This window comes from Ranitomeya variabilis, chromosome 1 (genome assembly GCF_051348905.1).
Source record: "Ranitomeya variabilis isolate aRanVar5 chromosome 1, aRanVar5.hap1, whole genome shotgun sequence".
Lineage (NCBI taxonomy): Eukaryota > Metazoa > Chordata > Amphibia > Anura > Dendrobatidae > Ranitomeya > Ranitomeya variabilis.
This window is the reverse complement of record NC_135232.1, coordinates 677969104-677988573: the sequence shown is the minus strand read 5'-3', so window position 1 is coordinate 677988573 and position 19470 is coordinate 677969104. Positions and strand designations below refer to the sequence as shown.

Below are 19470 nucleotides of genomic sequence, written 5' to 3'. Positions count from 1 at the left end.
ATATGATTTAAAAATGGAGAAACTGACAGAGTAATTCACAATAAATATCATAGTGCAAAAATGCATCATGTAGGGTACAGATCAAATATACATGCTGGAGACTAATCTCCAAAGGGACAGACCTATAAGTGCAAAAGTGTATCAGGAACGATCTAAAAAGAATAAATAAAGTGCATGGAAAGTCTCTAAGAAAATACTGGTACCAGTGTAGAGATGATCTGTAGTTCCCAAGGACTCCAGCTCCAACGTACGTTTCGCCACCGTGGCTTTTTCAAGGACTCCTTGGGTCACGGACTGCAGTCTAGCGGTTTGGTTTCCCCGTGACGTCAGATAGAAACAGTTGATTTATCATGTCACAAAAGTGCAGCACTCTGTACAGTACTTTTGTGACATGTGGATTGATGACGGATGGGAATTCATGAACCACAAGGACAAACTGGCAAAACATCCAAACAAAATTCTGGGGGCAAAACAGGGTACAAGGGTGAAATATACCCGGGGGCGAACTGCTGGGGGCGAAACATCCAAATCCCATTTCGGGTCACTGTCATCCTGGAAAACCCAGCCACAACCCATCTTCAATGCTCTTCTTGAGGGAAGGAGGTTGTTGGCCAAAATCCTGCAATGACCCCATCCATCCTCACTTCAATATGGTGCAGGCAAGGACGCTGTTCCCTTTGCAGAAAAGCACCCCCCAAAGAATGATGTTTTCCTTACCATGCTTCATGATTGGTGCGGTGTTCTTGGGGTTGTACTCATCCTTCTTCTTACTCCAAATACTGATACCAAAAAGTTCTATTTTGGTCTCATCTGACCACATGACCTTCTCCTATGCCTCCTCTGGATCATAAAGATGGTCATTGGAGAACTTCAAACAGGTCTGAACATGTGCTGAAGTGAGCAGTGTGACCTTGCGTGCCATGCAGGATTTTAATCCATGACGGCACAGTTTGTTACTAACGGTAATGTTTGAGATTGTGATCCCAGCTCTCTTCAAGTCATTGACCAGGTCCTCAAATGTAGTTCTGGGCTGACTCCAGACCTTTCTCAGAATCACGCTTCACCCAGATGGTGAGACCTTGCATGGAGCCTCAGATTGAGGAAGATCGGCAGTCATCTTGTGCTTCTTCCATTTTCGAATAATTTTGCCAACACCTGTTGCCTTCTTACGAAGCTGCTTGCCTATTGTCCTGTAGCCCTTCCCAGCCTTGTACAGGTCTACAATTTGTCCCTGGTGTCCTTAGCCAGCTCTTTGGTCTTGGCCATGGTGGAGAGGTTGGAGTGTGATTGAATTGAGTGTGTGGACAGCTGTCGTTAATACAGGTAATGAGTTCAAACGAGTGCAATTAATACAGGTAATGAGTGGAGAGTAGGAGGGTTTCATAAAGACAAACTAACAGGTCTGTGAGAGCCAAAATTCTTGCTGGTTGGTTGGTGATCAAATACTTATTTCATGCAATAAAAAGCAAATAAATTATGTAAAAATCATACAATGGGATTTTCTGTTTTTTATTTTTAGATTCTATCGCACAGTTGAAGTGTACCTAGGATAAAAATTACAGATCTCTCCATTCTTTGTAGGTGGGAAAACTTGCAAAATCGGCAGTGTATCCAATACTTACGGTATTTTCCCCACTATATAGAAATATATTACTCATTGATATACACCTTTTATGTGGAAAATAAAAATGAGGTGTCAGTATAGAATAGCACTGATTAGGTCAATAGAGCTAAGACTCAATATTACAACTGCTGAAAGACAGAATCAGTACAATTACAATCGGGATGTTACCTGTCTGTTGCCAAAGTGCTGATCAGGGTGTATCTGCGTGCCCAATCATTGGCGCGGGCAACTGCCTCTAAATTGTCTTCAAGCACTTTCCTTTTATTCTGCACTTCTCTTAGGATGCACTCTGCATCTTCACACATTGATTTGGGGGGATTAATGGCTTTTCTCCAGATGACGGGCGATTTAGATAGTGATGCTGAATATGTAGGCTTCTTCCTAGGCTACAGGCAAAATTTTGTTATTCTAGAGGTGGATTATTACTATTATTTTGCAAAAGAGTAGGCTACAGACGGCCATACATATGAGATTTAATTTGGCCAAGGTCGTCAATTTTGCCTGGACCCAACACTCGTATATCAGCATAGGCTTACAACAGTAGTGGTAGTCACCCAATAGACTCTTGGTAATCACTCTGTGTATAATGCAAAGAGTACCCTAAATCTTAACCTTTAATTGAACTTGTGTATATATATATATATATATATATATATATATATATATATATATATATATATATATATATATATTATATATATACATATATATATATATACACATATATATATATACACTCTCTCTCATATATATATATATATATATATATATATATATATATATATATATATATATATATATATATATATATATATATATATATATATATATATATATATATATATAGTGAAAAAATTTGAAACAGCATCAAATACTACCTTGAAAACGTGCAAAGCTTCCCCAACCACTGTTCGAATGGCTCTTAAATATAAAGATAAAAAAAGGAAAACAGCACGAAAAAAAAAGAAAAAAAGTGGACTTTATTGCCCAAACGGTTTTGCGTTACTAAGATGGCACTATGTGCTCTGTAAGTGCTCTGCGCAACTACGGATATATGCAATTTGTGTCCTGGACACTATTGTCACGGACATGCGCAGTAATAGTTGGAATATACTGGAATACCATAACCAAGATGGCGTCTTGTATTCTGAAAGGGTTCTGCGCAGTTACGGATGTAAGCGCTATGGATCCTGGACATAATCGTCACGGACATGCGCAGTAGATACACGAGAACGCCGAGGACATGGCGCATATAAGAAATATATCTGTGAGTGTGATCTAATGATGTTTCATGAAAGAGGACACCTGGTTAAAGGAATTAATCTGATTAAGTATTTAGTGGATTTTTATATTTTTTACACATTGTTTATAATGATTTATATATTTAAACAAAAATGTAAAAGGATTTTTCAGATGTTGCACTTGTGCACTTTATGTATCACTTGTCACAGATACACTGTTGAGTATTATGTAATATTCTTTTTAATGATTTGGTTAATGAGATATGTATGTGTTTTGTATAAAAGTAAGACACTCCTATGTATTCACTGCTGGAGAAAGGATTTCACATCCGAAACGTTGCCACGCCGTTTGGGCAATAAAGTCCACTTTCTTTCATTTTTTTTTGTGCTGATATATATATATATACTGTGCTACCCGGCCCGGGTTAATAACTGCTGTTAGCAAAATAGAATGTGTCAACAAAAATTTATTCTGCACACAAAAGCCACAAAACAAATAAAAATGTAATTATTAAAAGGCAACAACTAAGCTAATAGAAGCAGATGACTCATTGGCCCTTCAGGACACAGCTCTTCTTCTCTTATCTGCAAGCCTCACTTCCCTCTCCTCAGAAAGTTCATTGGCCCTTGAGGAAGCAGCTCTTGTTTTCATGTCTGCAAGCCTCGCTTTCCTCTCCTCAGAAAGTTCATTGGCTCTTAAGGAAGCAGCTCTTGTTTTCATGTCTGCAAGCCTCGCTTTCTTCTCCTCAGAAAGTTCATTGGCTCTTGTGGAAGCAGCTCTTGTTTTCATGTCTGCAAGCCTTGCTTCCCTCTCCACAGAAAGTTAATTGGCCCTTGAGGAAGCAGCTGCTGTTCTCATGTGTGTCAGCCTTGTTTCTCGGTCTTCACATTTTTCATTGGCCCGTAATGCAGCTTTTCTTTTCGCATCAGCTGACATTCGTGCCATGGAATTCATTTTCTTATGAGGCATTATTGTGGTAAAAACAGTCTGCAACCGGCAGTTTCTATATCCTCTCACATAGAGGTAATGTGATTGACATCAGCCTTTCCACCAACACACCCTAACAGACATGCTATTACCTCACACAAGCTTTGTTATACTGAGAATGTCCTTTGTTGCCTATATTAACCAATCAGAGCTCAGATTAATTAACTGTAGCAAAATAGAAGCTGAGCTGTGATTGGTTGCAACTGTTTGTGTGTCGAGTTGCATGTGACAGGTTAGTGTAGCAAGTTGTGTGCAGCAAGTTTTGCGCATGGCGAGTTTTGCGCGTGGCGAGTTTTATGTGTGGTACTTTTTGAGTATGTTCAAGTTTTGTGTGAGGCAACTTTTGTGCAAGGCAACTTTTGTGCATGTGGCTATTTTTCCGCATGTGCAAGTTTTGCATGTGGCAAGCTTTCCATGAGGTGAGTTTTGCACATGTGGCGAGTTTTGCGTGAGCCTAGTTTTGCATGTGGCGAATTTTGCACATAGCGAGTTTTGAGCGGTGACTTTTGTGTTCCGACTTTTATGTGGCGAGGTTGGTGTATTTGTGGTGAAATGTATGCTGAGGGTGGTATATGTGTTCAAGCACGTGGTAGTGTGTGGCGCATTTTGTGTGTGTGTTCATATTCCCGTGTGTGGTGAGTATCCCATGTCGGGGCCCAACCTTAGCAACTGTATGGTATATACTCTTTGGCGCCATCGCTCTCATTCTTTAAGTCCCCCTTGTTCACATCTGGCAGCTGTCAATTTGCCTCCAACACCTTTCCTTTCACTTTTTCCCCATTATGTAGATAGGGGCAAAATTTTTGGTGAATTGGAACACGCGGGGTTAAAATTTCGCCTCACAACATAGCCTATGACGCTCTCGGGGTCCAGACGTGTGACTGTGCAAAATTTTGTGGCTGTAGCTGCGACGGTGCAGATGCCAATCCCGGACATACACACATATACACACACATTCAGCTTTACAGATTAGATATATATATACACAGTACAGACCAAAAGTTTGGACACACCTTCTCATTTAAAGATTTTTCTGTATTTTTAGGTCTATGAAAATTGTAAATTCACACTGAAGGCATCAAAACTATGAATTAACACATGTGGAATTATATAATTAACAAAAAAGTGTGAAACAACTGAAAATATGTCTTATATTCTAGGTTCTTCAAAGTAGCCACCTTTTGCTTTGATGACTGCTTTGCACACTCTTGGCATTCTCTTGATGAGCTTCAAGAGGTAGTCACCGGAAATGGTTTTCACTTCACAGGTGTGCCCTGTCAGGTTTAATAAGTGGGATTTCTTGCCTTATAAATGGGGTTGGGACCATCAGTTGTGTTGTGCAGAAGTCTTGTGGATACACAGCTGATAGTCCTACTGAATAGACTGTTAGAATTTGTATTATGGCAAGAAAAAAGCAGGAAAGTAAAGAAAAACGAGTGGCCATCATTACTTTAAGAAATGAAGGTCAGTCAGTCCGAAAAATTGGGAAAACTTTGAAAGTGTCCCCAAGTGCAGTTGCAAAAACCATCAAGTGCTACAAAGAAACTGGCTCACATGCGGACCGCCCCAGGAAAGGAAGACCAAGAGTCACCTCTGCTTCTGAGGATAAGTTTATCCGAGTCACCAGCCTCAGAAATCGCAGGTTAACAGCAGCTCAGATTAGAGACCAGGTCAATGCCACACAGAGTTCTAGCAGCAGACACATCTCTATAATAACTGTTAAGAGGAGACTTTGTGCAGCAGGCCTTCATGGTAAAATAGCTGCTAGGAAACCACTTCTAAGGACAGGCAACAACCAGAAGAGACTTGTTTGGGCTAAAGAACACAAGCAATGGACATTCGACCAGTGGAAATCTGTGCTTTGGTCTGATGAGTCCAAATTTGAGATCTTTGATTCCAACCACCCTGTCTTTGTGCGACGCAGAAAAGATGAACGGATGGACTCTGGTTCCAACTGTGAAGCATGGAGTAGGAGGAGTGATGGTTTTGCGGTGCTTTGCTGGTGACACTGTTGGGGACTTATTCAAAATTGGAGGCATACTGAACCATCATGGCTACCACAGCATCTTGCAGCGGCATGCTATTCCATCCGGTTTGAGTTTAGTTGGACCATCATTTATTTTTCAACAATGAACCCAAACACACCTCCAGGCTGTGTAAGGGCTATTTGACCAAGAAGGAGAGTGATGGGGTGCTACGCCAGATGACCTGGCCTCCACAGTCACCAGACCTGAACCCAATCGAGATGGTTTGGGGTGAGCTGGACCGCAGCGTCAAGGCAAAAGGGCCAACAAGTGCTAAGCATCTCTGGGAACTCCTTCAAGATTGTTGGAAGACTATTTCCGGTGACTACCTCTTGAAGCTCATCAACAGAATGCCAAGAGTGTGCAAAGCAGTCATCAAAGCAAAAGGTGGCTACATTGAAGAACCTAGAATATAAGACATATTTTCAGTTGTTTCACACTTTTTTGTTAAGTATATAATTCCACGTGTTAATTCATAGTTTTGATGCCTTCAGTGTGAATTTACAATTTTCATAGTCATGAAAATACAGTAAAATCTTTAAATGAGAATGTGTATTGAAACCTTTGGTCTGTACTGGATATATCTATATCTATCTATCTATCTATCTATCTATCTATATATATATATATATATATATCTCTATCTATCTATCTATCTATCTATCTATCTATCTATCTATCTATCTATCTATCTATCTATATATATATATATATATATATATACATACAGAAAAAAAAATGGGTATCAGATAAAGATAAAAACCAACAGACAATACATATTACATATTATACAAGACTCCCACTCTGACAAGGGCAGTACCCAAGTGACACCTTGCTCGTGTCAACTCCCACAATCTTCTCCCTACACATTTCAGCCCTATTTCCGTGGCCTCATCAGTATGTAATGCTTGGGGTAGGTAGAGGTATGGGCAAAAAAAATGACCGATGACCTCTGATCTGCGTGTCACGCAGTCTCAGGCACATTGTCTAGTTTTAAAGGTCGGCGTGTGATGTCAGCGCTTCAGTGCTGGGATGGAGAGGAGTACCATTCCCAGCCAATAGCAACCATCGTATGCGAGATGACACACTCCGCGTCATCAGGGGCATGTTAGGGCGCCTCTCACACAATTCCCCATACCCATACCCCAGCTGGTTAAAAAAGCCAGCCTGCAATATGTATATAGCAACAGGATCTCTTATTTCAAGAGTGTTGTTCATCTCTGGAGCATAATTTGAAATAATCCAGATATACTCACAGACAAAGCTAACATACAGTTCTCCAACCTCCTCCTTCTCGACCTGTCCTCTGCCTTCGACACAGTCGACCACTGCCTACTGCTACAGATTCTTTCTTCCCTTGGCATCAAAAACCTTGCCCTGTCCTGGATTGCCTCATACCTTTCCGACCGCACATTTAGCTTTTCCCACATTACCTCCTCATCCCGCCCTCTCTCTGTTGGTGTATCTCAAGACTCTGTTCTAGGCCCCCCCCCCTTTTTCCATCTATACCCTTGGCCTAGGACAAGTCATAGTCTCATGGATTCCAGTACCACCTGTATGTGGACGACACTCAGATCTACCTCTCTGGCCCAGATGTCACCTCTCTGCTGTCCAGAATCCCAGAGTGTCTATCAGCCATATCCTACTTCTACAACTTTCGCTTCCTAAAACTCAATGTAGACAAAACTGAACTCATCATCTTTCCCCATCTTGTGTATCCCCCCTACCTGATCTATCTATTATGGTAAACGGCATCACGCTCTCTCCTGCACCTGAAATCCACTGCCTTGGAGTAACTCTCGACTCTGCCCTGTCCTTCAAACCACACATCCAAACTCTTGCCACCTCCAACTCAAAATTATTGCCAGAATCTGTCCCTTCCTCAGCCCTCAATCTACTAAGACTCTTGTGCATGCCCTCATTATCTCCCACCTTGATTACTGCAACACCCTTCTCTGTCGCCTCCCCACGAACTCTCTTGCACCACTCCAGTCTGTCATCAACTCTGCTGCCCGGCTAATCCACCTCTCTCCTCCCGTTTCTCCCCTCCGCAAATCCCTCCACTGGCATCCAATTCCCCAACGAATCCAGTTCAAACTACTACTAACACTGATCTACAAAGCCATCCACAACCTGTCCCCTCCCTTTATCTCTGAACTAATCTCCCAGTATCTTCCCTCACGTAATCTTCGATCCTCCCAAGACCTCCTACTCTCCTCCACACATATTCGTTCCTCACACAACCGCCTCCAAGATTTCTCCCGAATATCCCTCATCCTCTGGAATTCCACGCTTCATCACGTCCGATTATCCACCACCCTCGGATCCTTCAGCCGGAACCAGAAAACCCATATCTTCAGGAAAGCCTACAGCCTGCAATAACCATTCTGCCGCCTCACCACCACCACCCCCCGAGCTGCCGCATCACCACCACCTGAGCTGCTGTACCCTGACCTTCAGTCTCTTTCCCATTATCCTGTAGAATGTAAGTCCACAAAGACAGGGTCCTCTCCCCTCTGTACCAGTCTGTCATTGTAAATTCAATTACTGTAAACGATATCTAACTCTGTATGTAACCCCTTCTCATGTTGATAAATCACAATATTATCAGTGCAGATAAATGCCTAGTACATAATCCTGGTTTGCGACATTTTTTTGCATGATGAACAGGTTCTGTCAATGAATGAAAAATAGCTGGGTGTAAATAGAGGCATATACTAACCTACAGACACTGTCAGGTTGGCGCCATTACACTGATTACAATGATACCTGGTGATTAAATCCGTCTTGTGGTTGTTGTTTAATCTTTATTTTCAGTTCTGAGTTTATGATATGATCATGCTTCGGGGCGGCCTGTGGGGGGGGGGGGGGGTCTTCATGTGGTGCTCTGATTAGGTATTCATGTGTATGGCTTCTGACAAGTCACTGATCCCTCACTGACCTGCCTCACATTTTCTGTTGCATCATGATTGCATGTGAAATGTGCAGTTCAAGCTTTTATATGCTATAAATTCATCAGAAAAAAAGTGTCTGAAAATGGTGCCAAAGGCGTCTGCACAGTAGCAGCTATCGGCGATTCGATAGCTGCTACTGCGCAGGTGGTGCCATCTTGCTACAGAAAAAAAAAATTTCCTCTTCTAAGATGGTGTAGAGGAAAGGGCCGGGCTGTGGGTGCTGACAGGGCACCGGGTCCGGAACTGCTGGGGCCGGGCCTACTGTTGCAGGGGGGGGAAGGAGATTGAGGACGGAGCAGACCCTTGACCTGTGTAGAGGGAGAGTGGGAAGCCAGAGAAGTTTAAGAGGGTTTGCATGGGAAAAGAGAGGGGGTTCCCGCAAGAGAGAAAAGTCAGGGAGGACCGGCGCTAGGCCACGGGCAGAGATAGGCCGCACAGCAGCGATTACGGTCGGGTGCAGCAAAGACTCTCAAACCTCATCGGGTGTGCTGAGGAATGTAGGCTGAGTAGAGGATCACAGCAGGTTACTCTTTGCTGCGCTGCAGAATAACAGACTAGGGGCTCAGCGGGTCAGACCGGTGACTGCCGCTGCCGCTAGAATAGGGACCAACTTATTAGGCGGGGAAGCCGGAAGAACTCTGCACCGGCCTCAGCCGGCAGCCAGCCATCCGACCCAGGAATAAAGAAGGACATCTGAGTTATGCTAAGTGAACTTGACATTATAAACTGCCGTCTTGAGTGATTCTTCATTTGTACCCCTTTGCCTTCACCTCATTTATCCCCTATTGCTCCCTGCGAGGAGGTTATCACTGTACCTATTAAACCAGTAATTGTTTTCCCGTTACCCCTTTGCTCTGTGTCACTGCATCCTAGCACCTGTGTTACAATGGCACCGCCGATGCCTGTGCAGTAGCAGCTATTCGGACTGCAGATGCCATTTTCAGACACATTTTTTTTTTCTAATGAATTTATAGCATTATATAAAAGAATGAACTGCACAGTACACATGCGATCATGCTGCAGCACAGGCGCCGCCTGCTTGCTGCATGTAATTTTTTTTATGTAAGGCTACTTTCACACATCATGTTTTTTGCATCAGGCACAATCCGGCAAATGAAAAAAAAAACGGATCTGTTTTTTTTTTCTGCCGGATCTGTTTTTCTCTCATAGAGTTGTATTAGCGCCGGATTGCGCCTCATGTCTCAACATTTCATCCGTTTTTTTGCCGTATCCGTCAAAAATTAGTTTTCTGGCGGACGGAGAAAACGTCCAGAGCAACGTTTTTTTCTGTCCGGCGGAAAACCGCATGACTGATCCGGCAAAAAACGTATGAAAAGCAGGTAGAAATGGCCGAATCTGGCAACCGGATCCAGTTTTTAACAGGAAAATCCAGTTTTTAACAGAAATCTCTCGATGCCAGACTTTTCTGGTGGCGGCTTATCTTCCAGAGAACACAGGGTAAGTCAGGCAGAACTTTCATGTGTACGGGCCAGGATGGAAGTCAGGAGAGATTGCTGTAGGTTGAGTCCTCCTGTACAGCCAAAAATCTCTGAATAGTTGCCCCATATGAAATATACAGCACGAAAAAAAGAAGTATGCACCTGCAGATCCATGTCTTCAGTTTTCCACTGCTTTGCATCCTTGAAGAAAAAGAGGACAGATGAAACATTTTGTAAAATTGTGAATGTACAATGAAATCGTAATAAAATCATTACAAATTTAGGGTGCCGATGGAGCGATTAGCTTTGAATGCAATGGATTAATTATCCCGTACAGGTCCCTGTTACCACCTGTGTTATAGCCCAGAGCTGCATTCACACTGAATTCTCATTTGAAACAGTCAACAAATTTGTTATCAAATATATCTCTAAGGCTATGTTCACACGTTGCGTTTTTGCCATGTTTTCTTTTTTTCCCCCTGCGCATTTTAACATCAGAAAAAAAATTGGATGAGATTTCTGAAATCTCATGCTGCTTATTTTATTCTTGCAAATTTGAAGTAGCTTGGGGGCATGGCGATGTAGTGGAGCAGGAAGGACGTGTCTGTCCGGAGCTCCCATAATCCTAATTTAAAACTCGCTATTATTTTACCCAAGAGGATTTCCCTGGGCATCGCTGTGTTCCCCTGGGAACCTAGAGGTGTCCGGCTTCCGAGGAGGTGCGAATTGCAGCTCCGGTCAGATGAGGATCAGGGAGGCCCAGGTGGAGGACAGCGTTTGCAGGAGACGGCGGCCATTTTCTTTGCCGCACGCTTCGGCAGTGGAGGACACGGAGCGAGGACATTCGGCTCAGGAGGAGCTGGCTGGACAGTGTGTGGATCTCCCAGAGGTATGAGAGGGGGATTGCGCGGTGTGAGCCCTGAGAGATGGGCCCCGTGCTCCCCCCTCATTAATAACATAAAATGCCAGCCGGCCCCAGCATCTGCACTAGCATTAATGCTTCTCTCTCTGATCCCACTGCCCAGACTAAGACTGAATTAACTGGGGGTCCCGCTTATTGCCCACCACGCTGGGATTGCTGTAAACTTTTTATTACACTGCTTAAGGGAAGAGACTGTAATTGACATAGATAAATAAGGAGTTGTGCATGCCACATTATATGCTGAGCTCTCTTTGCTCTTAAATTTTGCTTCCCTGGCCTTCCCCTCCCCTGAGGCCATAATTATAAGTGTTGCAACAAATTACTGACACTGCAATATATAATTTTTTTTTTTTTGCACTGTTACATATTGGTGCATCAGGCAAGTAACACCTGCACGCTACAAAAGTGCTGTCTGTCACAATCTTAAAACATTAATTATGCACCGCTCAAGAACTTCGAGTGCAGCCGAAAAGTTAAAAAAATATGTACAATGTGACCCCCCTGATAACTCACGACCACACAAAGACAACTCATCTGAGGTCAAGACCGCAGGCCAGAGGAAAAACTATACTTCTGATAGTGAGGAGGTTGAGGATCAGGAGGATCTAACCTTGAAACAGGCATCTGAACAGTTGATGCAAGCTATATCTCTAACTGGGACATCCTTGACTGGGAAAATAGAGGAGGTACATTCTGAAGTGGGGCGCCTCCGTCAAGATATGCAATCCATGAGTGGTCGAATTATGGAAGTGGAATTGCGGGTGTCTCGCTTGGAAGATAATGCTATACCTATGGAGACTAAACTGACAAAAGTGTCTGGATCCATAAATGCTTGGAAGCAGAAGGCGGATGACCTAGAGAACAGGCTACGCTGGAATAATATCCGCATTATTGGGCTACCAGAACACTCAGAAGGTCAGAGACCTGAACAATTCTTGGAGAGCTGGCTCAAAGATACTCTAGGGGATGAATTCTCAACATTCTCTGTGGAGAGGGCCCATAGGGTTCCTACAATGCCTCTCCCTCCGGGCGCCCCACCGCGACCTTTTTTGGCGCGCATCTTAAACTGCAGAGCCAGGGATGCTATACTTCGTATGGCGAGGCAGAAGAGCCCCATCAAATTTAATAATGCTACTATTTCAATATACCCGGATTATTCTATGGAACTTCAAAAGTAACGGGTTCAATTCATGGAGATAAAGAAGCAGCTCAGAGAAAAGAACATTCTTTATTCAATGGTCTATCCTGCTCGACTTTGAGTTGTTTACGAGGGCTCTTCTGCTTTTTTTGTGACCCCAGCGGAAGCCGAGGAATGGATACGGTCCCACGTGGGAGCGAGTGGGAAAAAATCCTAAACTGTTTGTCGTCTCTATATGTAGGTGCATAGGAAATAGAACTCTCTTATTATGGTTTTTTTTCTTTTAATAATAGGAGCTCTTTCCGCCGACGTCCAAGACAACCATACCGGACTCGGTGTTCAGAGATGGTACCCTCTTTTCTGGACCGTGATAGGAGCATGACATTTTTCTCCCTTTTGAAGCATATTTTGTTCTTTCTTGTTTTAGTTTTGTTAATTGTTGTTTATATAGAAATTGCTGCCACAATATTTTCCATTATATATAAGAAATGTGAATGGTGTGACAATGTATATCATATTTGGATGAGAGGGCATGGCATCTGATATTACATGTATGACCTGGAATGTGAGAGGCCTCGGATCACCCCGAAAGAGTTTAAAAGTAATTTCTCAAATACGACGTTATCATCCTCATATTAAAGCTCTGGTTGAAACGCACCTGACCAGAGACTCGGCACGTTATTGTGCAGAAGCCTTGGGTGAAATGGTCTGTACATACATTTCAAACTACGGTAGTTACTCTAGAGGGGTTTCTTTATTAATGCACAAAGATGTTAGCTGGGAGGTTAGAGAGATACGGAGGGATCCTGAGGGGCGTTTTGTCTTTGTAGATGAATTGGTGAACTTGAAAGACTACGTTATAATGTGTATATATAATCCCCCCCCCAGCTAATATGTCAATTATAAAAAACGCTGTGAGCTTTGCTTTAAATTATCCAGATGCACATATTATGTGCATGGGAGATTTCAATTTAGTCATGGATGATAGCCTTGATAGGCTCAGATTGGATGGTGAGGCTTTGGGGATAATGTCTCCATTATCAATATTTATGGAAGATAGTGGTTGGTTAGATTTGTGGGGAATGCACCATCCGGATATAAGAGAATTCACTTGTCATTCATCCGTTAGAAGCACTTTGTCCCGATTGGATTACATATTTGGATCTAGTAATTTGGCGGTGTGGGTGGGGGAGGTGAAGCATGGGAGTAGGGGCATCTCGGATCATAGTCTGGTAATACTTAAAGGGAACCTGTCACCCCCAAAATCGATGGTGAGGTAAGCTCACCGTCATCAGGGGCTTATCTACAGCATTCTGTAATGCTGTAGATAAGCCGCCGATGTTACCTGAAGGAGGAGAAAGGTTATAATATACTCACCTGGGCGGTCCCGCTGCTGGTTCGTGGTCAAATGGGCGTCTCAGGTCCGCTCCGGTGCCTCCCATCTTCATTCCATGACGTCCTCTTGTGGTCTCCGCGTCGCGGCTTCGGCGCAGGCGTACTTTGTCTGCCCTGTTGAGGGCAGAGCAAAGTACTGCAGTGCGCAGGCGCCGGGCCTCTCTGACCTTACCGGCGCCTGCGCACTGCAGTACTTTGCTCTGCCCTCAACAGGGCAGACAAAGTACGCCTGCGCCGGAGCAGCGGCGCGAAGACCAGAAGAGGACGTCATGGAATGAAGATGGGAGGCGCTATACCGGACCTGAGACGCCCATCGGAGCGGGACCGCCCCTGGGTGAGTATAATCTAACGTCTTTTTCTTCTCTTTCAGGTAACATCGGCGGCTTATCTACAGCATTACAGAATGCTGTAGATAAGTCCCTGATGACGGTGAGCTTACCTCACCATCGATTTTGTGGGTGACAGGTTCGCTTTAAACTTAGGTTCGGTCAGGCAAGACATAATGTAGTTTGGAAACTAAATCCATTTTGGCTGAAGTGGATAAGCCTCAATAACAGGACTATAGATCAACTGGACTGTTGTGTCTCGTCCCATGCAGAACCGCAAAATATTAATGTTTTTTGGGATGCTTTCAAGGCATATTTGAGAGGATGTTTATCCTCTACAATCGCTTATATTAACCCTTTCACGACATGCGCCGTACATGTACTGCGCATGTCGTGTCTCCCCCTTTGATGTGGGCTCCGGCGGTGAGCCCACATCAAAGTCGCGACATGTCAGCTGTTTTGTACAGCTGACATGTGCGCGCAATAGCGGCGGGTGAAATCGCTATTCACCCGCCGCTATTAACCTGTTAAATGCCACTGTCAAACGCAGACAGCGGCATTTAACCGGCGCTTCTGACCGGGCGGCCGGAATTGACGTCATCGCTGACCCCTGTCACATGATCGGGGGTCGGCGATGCATCAGGATGGTAAACATAGAGGTCCTTGAGACCTCTATGGTTACTGATGCAGGCCTGCTGTGAGCGCCCCCCTGTGGTCGGTGCTCACAGCACACCTGCAATTCAGCTACATAGCAGCGATCTGATGATCGCTGCTATGTAGCTGAGCCAATCGAGTGGTGCCAGCTTCTAGCCTCCCATGGAGGCTATTGAAGCATGGCACAAGTAAAAAAAAAATGTTTTTAAAAATATGAAAAAAATATAAAAAATATAAAAGTTTAAATCACCCCCCTTTCGCCCCATCCTAAATAAAACAATTAAAAAAAAAATCAAACCTACACGTATTTGGTATCGCCGCGTTCAGAATCGCCCGATCTATCAATAAAAAAAAGCATTAACCTGATCGCTAAACAGCGTAGCAAAAAAAAAATCGAAACGCCAGAATTACGTTTTTTTGGTCGCCGCGACATTGCATTAAAATGCAATAACGGGCGATCAAAAGAACGTATCTGCACAAAAGTGATATTATTAAAAACGTCAGCTTGGCACGCAAAAAATAAGCCCTCAACCGACCCCAGATCACGAAAAATGGAGACGCTTCGGGTATCGGAAAATGGCACTTTTTTTTTTTTTAAGCAAAGTTTTGAATTTTTTTTCACCACTTGGATAAAAAATAACCTAGTCATGTTAGGTGTCTATGAACTCGTAATGACCTAGAGAATCACAATGGCAAGTTAGTTTTAGCATTTAGTGAACCTAGCAAAAAAGCCAAACAAAAAACAAGTGTGGGATTGCACTTTTTTTGCAATTTCACCGCACTTGGAATTTTTTTCCTGTTTTCTAGTAAAAGACATGGTAAAACCAATGGTGTCATTCAAAAGTACAACTCGTCCCGCAAAAAATAAGCCCTCACATGACCATATTGATGGAAAAATAAAAAAAGTTATGGCTCTGGGAAGGAGGGAAGTGAAAAACGAAAACGCAAAAACGCAAAAGGGCCGCGACTTGAAGGGGTTAAACGTGTGACTTCACATGAAGATGGTGACATGGAGAGACGTCTGAGAGACTCAGAAGCAGCTTACATAGCTAGTCAAACAAGTGAGAACAGAGCTGAGTGGTTACATTCTTATAGATTATATAATCAATATGCAGATACCAAATCTAAGCATAAATTGTTTTTCACTCGGCAGGTGTATTTTGAATTAGGAAACCAATCTAGTAAGCGTTTAGCATTTATGGTACACCAACATAATACATCCAACACTATACTTTAAAATTCGGAAATCAGACGGTTCAATAGTGACTTCGACAGAAGACATACTTCAATGCTTCCATGATTACTATAAACGGTTATATCGCTCCAAGGGGGATTTTGATACTTTGGATTGCCTAGACTGTTTATCAGACAGAGTTTCCCACACAACAAGCTTTTCTAGACGCAGATTTCACTCTTGAAGAGATAAATGTGGCCATAGCGGATATGGCTTCTGGAAAGGCACCCAGCCCGGATGATTTCCCCATAGAAATGTATAGGAAATATCTGGACATTCTGGTGCCAATTCTTTTGAAAGTATTTCAGGGGATTTGGAAAGGGGGCTCTCCTCCAGACTCTTATTATAAAGCAAATATTATAATTACAAAAAAAAAGGGGAAGGACCCCCTAGAATGTGGATCGTATCGTCCTATCTCATTAGTAAACGTGGACTATAAGATTTTTACTAAAATTCTGGCCACTAGATTAAATATGGTAATACTGGAAATAATATACCCAGACCAGACTGGATTTATGCTGGGTAAGAGTACTTCTATTAATATCAGGAGAGTCCAGTCAATAGCCCAATATAGTTCATTGGCACTGGAGGATAAGTGGGCTATGGCCTCGCTAGACGCGGCCAAGGCATTTGATTCTCTTGAATGGCCCTTCCTACTTGAATGTCTCCAGAGATATCGATTTGGTCCTAAATTTCAAAACTGGATTTGTGCAATATATATGAGACCAAAAGTCTGGATAATTATTAATAATTCCATATCCGAGACGCTCTCCTTGGAAAGGAGAACACGTCAAGGATGCCCTCAGCCTCCGTCCCTCTTTGCTCTTGAAACATTAGCGATACGCATGAGATCCACTCCTGCCATTAAAGGGATTAAAATAGCAGACCACACGAACATTATTGGCTTAAATGTGGATGATATGGTAATATTTATGGATGAAGTACAGGAGACACTGCCGCATGTGATTTCCACTATAGATGGATTTAGTAAGCACTAGGGATTCTATATTAATTGGGATAAATCCGCTTTAATGCCTCTTTAGCATGTCTCAACAGATCACCTTGAAACGTTATCCCCATTACCGATCGTATCCAATTTTAAATACTTAGGAATAATTGTACCAAAATGCAGTAGACTTGATCTACAATTTAATATTCTCCCACTGCTGGACTTAGTCAAACACAAATTCACTGTGTGGAGTAAATTACCATTGACTGTATCTGGACGTATAAATTTGATTAAAATGATACTACTTCCGAAGCTTAATTACTCCCTTCAACATAGTGCAGTACCGGTTCCTAGACATTTTTTCTTGAGTTTAAACTCACTAACTTTGTCCTTTACATGGGGGAAAGCTAGACCTAAACTTAAATTATCTACCCTGAATCTGCACCCTACTATCCATCTGTCTCCACACCCTCCATGCACACAATAACTGCACTTGATACTTGACTATTGCACTTAAACACATGGGCTGATGACCGGATCATGCAGCTTTGTATGAAAATCCCTATTTATTATAATTGCCAGACCTGAAATAACAAGCACTTTTCACCTATTGCGTCCCCCCATTTCCTTGTAGATTGTAGGCGTGCGAGCAGGGACCTCACTCCTAATGTCACTGTTTAAATTGTCTTAACTTGCAGTGAATTTATTGTCTGTACATGATGTCCCCGATTAATTGTAAAGTGCTGCGGAATATGTTGGCGCTGTATAAATAAAAATTATTATTATAATTATTATTACCATACATAGATCTAAACAAATGGGAGGAGCGGCACTACCAGATTTTTTTCTGTATTATTTGACCGGACAACTCAGAGCTTTGGGTAAATGGATGCCTGGAGGTTATTTACCAAATTTAGAGAGCCATCTGACCCATGCCACAAAGATTGTTTGCCTGTTGGGTTTCTTAGAAGTAGATAGACCCAATACCCCTAGACTACTACCATTACTCCGATTAGCAAGGCTGATTTGGAAACAGTAATCCACTTTGAGGGCATTATAGCCGAAATGCCATTATGGAATAATATGTACTTCCCGGGGCTACTGAATCACCCATCCGCTCAGCTCTGGACTTCACATGATGTCTTTTTGATTAATGATCTATATGAGCAGGGCATTCTAATGTCTTTTGAACAACTACAAATTAAGTATAATATCCCGATAACCCAGTTCTTTCGCTATCTGCAGCTCAGATGAGCAATTCAATCACATATACGCAACGTAAATATAGCGCAAATAATATCATCCTTCCCACTAATAGGGATCCTTAAATCACAGGGACCTCGTGGTCTTATCTCCGCATTATATACATATATGTTATCTGTGGGCGGCACTTCTGCTTTGTTGACAGTTAAGAGACGTGGTTGATAGCCTAGCTCCAATATGGTAGAGTTAGAGGTAAAATATGCATTGGCTCCCACTACGCTTCAACATTAAATTATTAATGAGATGGAGATTGTTTTGGCAGTAAGATAGTTTTAGGGTTTTAATGTAGGTACTTTAGGCATACTATAATATTTCAAGTTTTATATGACCAAGTCTATGTATTGAGATTTGTATTAATGGAAACTCATTGTATACATGTTCTCTTTTCATAGTTGTTATGATGAGTGCATATATGCTGATCTGGTTATATGCAAAATATGTCTTTTTTGTTGCTTAATAAACAAATTTAAAAAAACTAAATTTGAAGTAGCTTCAAATTTGCAGAATGTCAATGCTTTCAACATATTACAGTGTTTTTACCAGTTCAAATGAATGGGAAAAAAAAAAAAACATAAAAAAAATGCGCTCATTCTAAGCAGCGTTTTTCCTGCCAAAATTCTGGTTCTGCAGCAGAAAAATCTGATGCAAATACTGAATATTTTTTTGGTGTAACCATCACTTTTTACGCTTTAGGAAGCTCGGTGCAAATACTTAACAGACAGCGCTAAGAGATTTCAGCTCTGAAGCCAGTCCAGGTCCTAAATATTACTATGACAAAATGCAAAACAAATATTGTTCAGTTTTCCTTAAAACTCTTTACAAATAATATGTGAATATGTCGGACTTGCGCAATCAGCATTTTCATGGATTGTACGCTTACCTTGGCCTTCTTGAATTTAAAAGGTTATTATTGTCATAAAAGGAATACTGTTGGATAGTTCTTGTGAGTACAAGCAATTTTGCAATTTACTGCATGCTAAAAAAATGTTAACAGTTATTACCCTCAGGACCTTATTCAGCTAGTCAAGACATCACCAATTAGGGCATACACACACAGACCTCATATCCAGCCTATATTACTGAGAGGGACGCTCCCACAAGTGAAAACTCAGAAACTTTAAAGGGAACCTGTCACCACGTTTTTGGAAGATGGGATAAAAATAGCGTTAAATAGGGGCAGAGGTGGGCGTTACATTAGTGTGTGTGTTATGCGTTTATTACCCACCTAAGTTGCCGAAATAACTTTGCAAAGTCTCCGTTTTCGCCTGTCAATCAGGCTGGTCAGGTCACATGGGCGTGGTGTCTTCACCCAGATTTGG

The 19470-nt window shown here is 42.4% G+C and overlaps 1 protein-coding gene across 2 annotated transcripts in view; it reads right to left on the bottom strand.

Annotated features, from left to right (window-relative positions):
• KIAA0586 (KIAA0586 ortholog) overlaps nt 1-19470 on the bottom strand; it is a 190386-nt gene that overhangs the window by 133532 nt on the left and 37384 nt on the right. For both annotated transcript variants that reach the window (XM_077265055.1, XM_077265065.1), the window contains exons 11-12: nt 10433-10471; nt 1793-2010 (exon numbers count right to left, since the gene is read on the bottom strand). In XM_077265055.1, coding sequence (XP_077121170.1) covers nt 1793-2010; nt 10433-10471 — 257 coding nt within the window. The remainder of the gene's footprint in view (nt 1-1792; nt 2011-10432; nt 10472-19470) is intronic.